General features: G+C 46.6%; 1 protein-coding gene across 3 annotated transcripts in view; it reads left to right on the top strand.

Annotated features, from left to right (window-relative positions):
• The first annotated feature begins 2,783 nt into the window (after nt 1-2,783).
• LOC148404447 (A disintegrin and metalloproteinase with thrombospondin motifs 2-like) overlaps nt 2,784-6,000 on the top strand; it is an 89,240-nt gene continuing 86,023 nt past the window's right edge. The window contains exons 1-2 of one of the 3 annotated variants that reach the window (XM_088382598.1): nt 2,784-2,920; nt 5,171-5,595. In XM_088382598.1, the coding sequence (XP_088238724.1) occupies nt 5,215-5,595 (381 nt within the window). In that variant the 5' untranslated portion in view covers nt 2,784-2,920; nt 5,171-5,214. Of the gene's footprint in view, nt 2,921-3,619; nt 3,874-5,170; nt 5,596-6,000 lie in introns of those variants that run through there. The other 2 variants (XM_088382589.1, XM_088382608.1) reach the window with 2 other exon arrangements.

The raw sequence follows: 6,000 nt of genomic DNA, 5'->3' as shown, positions 1-6,000 counted from the left end.
TGGCTCTTGCCTGATGCGCTGTCATCAGGCTTTGATGCTTTGTCATGTAACCTCAGAAAGACACTGGAAACACCTGTCTATGCTCTCATAAGGCATGCTAATGCAATGCAGACACATGGTGGCCCGCTGCCTGACCTTGCTAGGATGGTAGGAGTCACTGGAGACAGGCCACGGCCGCTCTGCAGGACACAATACGGCATATGTTCACTTGGTGAAGCCCTTAACACATGCAACATGGAATTGTCGATCCAATGGGTATATAAAACGCTGGTGAACCGCCAACACTTAGCAGCTCTGCAAAGAAATCGGGCATATGCATTTTTTGTCTTTCTTAGCTTTGTTTCACAATAAGATTTCAGCTAAATCTAATTTTCTGATAAAAACCTCTGGATCAAAATGTTCCTGTCTACAGCAAACAGTCTAACATTGTCTCATCACAGGTGTTCAATTTCATGCTTTCCCTCTATTCATGGGGCTACTCAGTACTTTTGGTGAGACCTGGTTTCAAAGAACAAAACTTGTGACTCTCAAGGAGGAGGATAAAAGATAATTGCTTTCACTGCTCATTGTTTGTCCACATCACAAAAATAGTGGACTTGAGGCAGTTCACTTCAACGACAATGTTATTTTCATTCTTTCGGCGACTGAGCAAAGATACTCAAGGAACCGTGAAAACATGTCGTCTTGGTTGCTTTTGGATTGCCACTTGAAAATGGAAAAAATCATGATACACAGATTCATACAAACACTTCCTCTCAAGGACATCCAGCTGTCAAAACTTCAAGCAGCCACCTATTGAGACAAGTAGCATTTCATCATCAACAGTACATTACAATGAGGAAGGGATGAGATTTTATCTGCTTTTCTTGTCTGACCATCTAGCTCGTTTTATTCACTCACAATCTGTTTGTACATGTGCCGACAGTGGACATCGCAAGACCCCCCCTCCCGGAAAAAATACACAAGCATGCGCCTGCTCACACATCCACCCTGCCAAACACGGCTATAATAATAACCTCCACAAATACACGAGTCCATGTGCGTGTCTGTTGGTCTGGGGGAAACGGGATATTATTGTCTCTCTCCCTAGCTCCTTCAAAGTGCACTTTTCAAGGTGCAGGGCTTGGTATCTCCATGGCAACAGCTTAGCAGCCGGGATCAGTCGGAGGGAGGAGGTGGTGGGCGATGGGGATGGAGGCAGGAGAGGCGATGGTGTGGCTGTGGGTGTATGAGGGCCACATAGGCATGCAGGGTACATGGACTGGGAACATCGTGACATTTTCGACAGAGTCGAGATGGCGGGGACAAAGAGGGCGGGTCATTCTTCTAGAGATGTTTGTATTTGTTTGGCATTATCTGGCCATCTGACCATGTTTCATGTTATTATTTTGACGTCAAGAGCTCAGTTGTGATCTTGATGCTTGGTAAAAAAAATGACTGCTCTCGACTCTGCTTTCTCATAGGAAGGCATGGTGGATTTCAGGTATCTCCACAGTTCCACAGTTTGTTGGGCCAAAAAAGGCCTTATAGGAAGGACTCTTTCTTCTGTTTGACAACATCCTCAACTGCTGGTGTCCACCAGTGGCTTTGGGGATGGCTTCCACCACAGGCATCCACGAAAACGTCTTCCGATAATTCTAATCATTAGAGTGTGCTTTGTCTCGTGCCTCCCCTAGGGTCTGTTTGCCATGTGTGACCATGCCAAAAGCCCCAGACATCTTAGCTCCTAGGATCTTTGGGAGTGGGACACACATAGCCCTCCACCACAATAAGGTGACGGCTCAGGGAAGAGGCTGGCAAATTAGTGTTTTGAAAGCTAAATTGTGACTACTGCTGGTCCTCAGCGGCTCTTCACTTGTGTCTGGAAAGTCTTTGAAAATCACAGCACAAAAGTAAAAATACAAACCCAAGGCTATAAATAATGCAGCAATTTTAAGTTTGTGGAATGCAAATTGAGAATGAAAATGACATTGACATTGAGAGCTGAAGCTATTCTATAACATCACGCCTAAGCTGTCTTGACTTTTTGTCAAGATTTCTACTCAAATTACTGTGAAGCAGTATTTAATATACATACACACACATCAATCTATTTTCTGTTGCTATTGTTCTTGTTAGGGCTGCCGTTGAGCCAAAGGTAGCTTATCTCCAAGCTAATTTGGAACAAGAGGCAGCACACACCCTGCACTGGTCGCCACGCAAACCTTCAATTAACCTAAAATGCTTGTTTTTGGAATGTTTCAAGGGCCCCAAAGAAAACTCACATAAGCAGAGGGAGGACATGCATACTCCATTCAGGTATGCAGAGATTCAAATGCCAACCGCTGTGAGGTGGATGTGCTTTCAGGTCAAGCGGGGTAAAATTTAAAAGGGAATAGCAGGTTATATCTTTTCATAATGAGGAGTTATGAAAATAATATTTAAATGAATGCTAATGAAAACTAGAATATGCACAAATACTTAGTTAATGAAAACGTCAACCTTAGATTTTTTCCTTCAGTAGCTTTTAAAAATGTACCAAAAAAAAAGAAAATTTCACTGTCATAAAATCTACTGAAGTGGCTATAAAAAGAAATATTTTTTCCCTTTCTACAAAATAATGGCAAGACAAAATCTATTTATTCATTAAACATCTTACCATGCAATAAAAAAAAAGAAATTATTAATAAAATGACATGGGCCACAATTACAGGGATGTAATATATAGTTTAAAGAAGCCGCAGAATAACCGCTCTGAATTTGTGAGACTTGCCTCTCTGGCTGCTGCTGGTGAGCCTCACGGGGGGCGCTGTTGCAGCCAAACCCAACCTCTGACAGGGAATTCAAAGTCGATGCAGACGGAGAAGTTTAATTTCCACGATCCCTCGCCATACACTGACCAGCGGTAGATCTCTGGGTGGTCTCCCAACCTTCTGACTTGGTAATTGTTTTGGGTCCAATTTTAAATCCATTTGCCTGTGTTGATCTATTTGATTGTTAACGCGAAGGTAACAAGCGCTTGTGTCCTCCCTCATTCAAGTGATCAAATTATTTTTGATGGCTTTCCTAAATGCGTGACAGGCGAGCAGAAAAAGAAAAGCCATCGATACACTGCACAGAGTCAATGCATTGAGTTCAGAAAGAATGCACACATGGAACAGTATGTCACCTCCTCGCTACATTTGTAGGAAGTGATGTTTCTTAGTTTTAAGCACCTCAATTGCAAATTGTGTCGAACTGTCAGAGGACGAGTGCTCACAACAAAACAGCTGTTCCGGTGACGTCACACCATCTAATTCGAGTCCGTAAATTACCAATCGATTATTAATTTGCAATGCCCAATCGAACAGTGAGCAAATTACGACTCATTCGTGCACAGTACTAGGGAAGGTGGTGGTGGGGTCGTTCTTGATGATCCCCAGATGTCTTCTCTCTGCGGGCCGGTCTAGGGCCAACACACCTGTAAGTGTGTATTTTGCCTGGTTGTGTGAGTGCACTCCATGGAGTGGGGTGGGGGACTCGCCAAGATAAAGAGGAGTTGATAGTGTGAGAGAGGAGGGAGAGTGGGAGTGGAGGAGAGGTAGAGAGAGAGAGAGAGAGAGAGAGAGAGAGAGAGAGAGAGAGAGAGAGAGAGAGAGAGAGAGAGAGACGGGAGGAGAGCTCCGTCTCTCCCGGTGCACTTGGCAGTCTTGTTGCGGGCTGCTGTGCTGTTGCTGTCGTGGCGTGGCTGGTCGCGCCAGGCGGGGGAACTTCACCACACTGGAGCCCAGAGTCCCACTCTCTCACCTGCGCAGTTCGGAGCTGCCATGGGTCTCTCGCCTGGATTTACTGTCCTAATCGTTCTATCGGCCTTTCTGCTGCACACCAGCGGCCTTTACATCGCCAGTAGCGTTGGTACGTACGTACAGCGGCGCGGGGGGAAACGTGGCCGGTGTTTACATTGTTGTCTGTCCCATCTCTCTCTCTACACACGGAAACTCCCCCGGTGGAGCACAGAAGCTCTAACGCGGGCGTGCTTGTTTGCTTTGAGCCATGCAATTTTTGCAAACAACTTCTGCGTGTCCTGCTTGCAGCGCTTAATTGCGGAGACTTTAGAAAGGTCCCCGGGCGGCGTGTTGATTTTTTCCTCGGGCCATCCAAAGCATCGTTACACGAGCGGATTTAGCAGAGGGGGGAAAACACAACTCTTAGATGATGTGCATCGCATCTATCGATTTGTCACAGGACTCTGGAGTCGGATGTCAGCATATTGATTACACTATTATCAAATCATTCTCCAACACGGGGTGGTGAAAATATTGTTGTGCGTGCTTAGTGTATTGCCTTTCTGCAAACTTTTTAAAAGACTGTACATGTTGAAGATTGACAGTCAAAGCAAGGGCACCTGAGGATCACTTGAAATGCTGCTGCTGCTGCTTGCGTGTGCTTCGTGTGTATGTGGGCAAGCGTTTGTGTTTGTGGGGCATCCCCCAAAACTTGCATGTCACAGTCACGTGGTAAATGAAAACATTGCCCAATGCAAAAAAATGTACACGTTAATAGTGCTTCTCTCGCTCATGGTTACGATGCAGCAATGAATATTCATTATGTGTTGACGAGAATACCACCCAATAATGGAATTGTGGATTTTGCTTTATTTTTCTTTCCTATCTGTGGGGCTTTTAGAAATATCTTTTCTCATCTTAAGATACCTGACAGCGAGAGAGCTGCAGTTAGCGCCTCGATCTCACCCTGGCATCCCTGTTGATGGTGGAAGGGCACAGAAGGTGTCAGGAGCGCAGTGCGCTCTGCTGAGGCTGCCTTTTCCAAACATGTAGCCTGCCTCCCTGCACGAGTTTGCCTCCGGGTTTATAAGGGTGTGACTCTGTGTGTGTGTGTGTGTGTGTGTGCGTGCGTGTGTGCACGTGTGTGTGTGTGTAAGGCCCACACCTTTCATTCCCTTTATTAATTATTGCTCACCATTTGACACATCTTGGATGGAAGAAAGCATTCCTCAGCATGCTTGACATTTCTTTAATCCCTTATTTTCCCTCCCATTTCTTTCTTTTCCCATGTCAACCCGCTCTCCTGTTTATGCACCTTTTTCTTTTTTTGGGTCTTCTCATCTGTCATGATCAATCTGGTCTTTCCATGTGCATTGTGACTCCCTCAATCACGCGCTCACCTCTTTGCCCCTGTGTCCTTCTCTCAGACTCCCTGCAGCATGTCCTGGGGGAGTATGGACTGGTGAGGCCGATGAGTGTGGATGCGGAGGGCCACTTCCTGTCGCATGCTGTCTCGGCAGCCCATATAGCAGGAGGGCAGCCCCGTAGGCGCCAGAAGAGGGAGGTAGGAGGAGGCAATGAAGAGTGGGAAGGACCGAGAGGAGCAGGCGAAGACCGAGAGCCGGCGGCCCGCCGGGAAAGGCTCTACTACAACGTCACCGTCTTCGGCCGGGAGTTCCACCTGCGCCTGCGCCACAACGCCAGGCTGGTGGCCCCCGGAGCAAAGATGGAGTGGCGCGACGACAACGATAGCACGCAGCACTTTGAGACGCTGCAAGACGACTGCTTGTATGTGGGTGACATCACAGACACGCCAGGAGCCACCGTGGCCATCAGCAACTGCGATGGCTTGGTGAGTACTTGGCCTCTTGCTATTTTAATGGTGTGTTTACGGGATGGAAAAATCAGGATATGTGATCCTGTCACTGTTACCAAGGTGTCTTTCTGCTGCTCTGCACACTTGATCTTCCTGAAAGTAAAACAACCAATCACAGCAGTAGACAATTAAGCTTCCTTCATAATATTTACAGGTCACTTGGATGGATTTTTTTTCCTGGCTGCTTCCCTGCAGGCGTTTGGAGGTTTGCCAATGAATTGAAAGTTGGCTATTAGGGTCTGAACGAATCATATGAAGATTCACTTTAATATTTTATATCCATCCATCCATCCATTTTCTGTACCGCTTAGTCCCCACGGGGGTCCCGGGCGTGTCTATCCCAGCCGTCATCGGGCAGTAGGCGGGGAACACTCTGAACCG

Source organism: Syngnathus floridae, chromosome 1, assembly GCF_059516105.1.
Source record: "Syngnathus floridae isolate MCC-2025c chromosome 1, RoL_Sflo_1.0, whole genome shotgun sequence".
Taxonomy (NCBI): Eukaryota; Metazoa; Chordata; class Actinopteri; order Syngnathiformes; family Syngnathidae; genus Syngnathus; species Syngnathus floridae.
The sequence above is the reverse complement of the archived record's forward strand: the minus strand, read 5'-3'. Positions and strand labels throughout refer to the sequence as shown.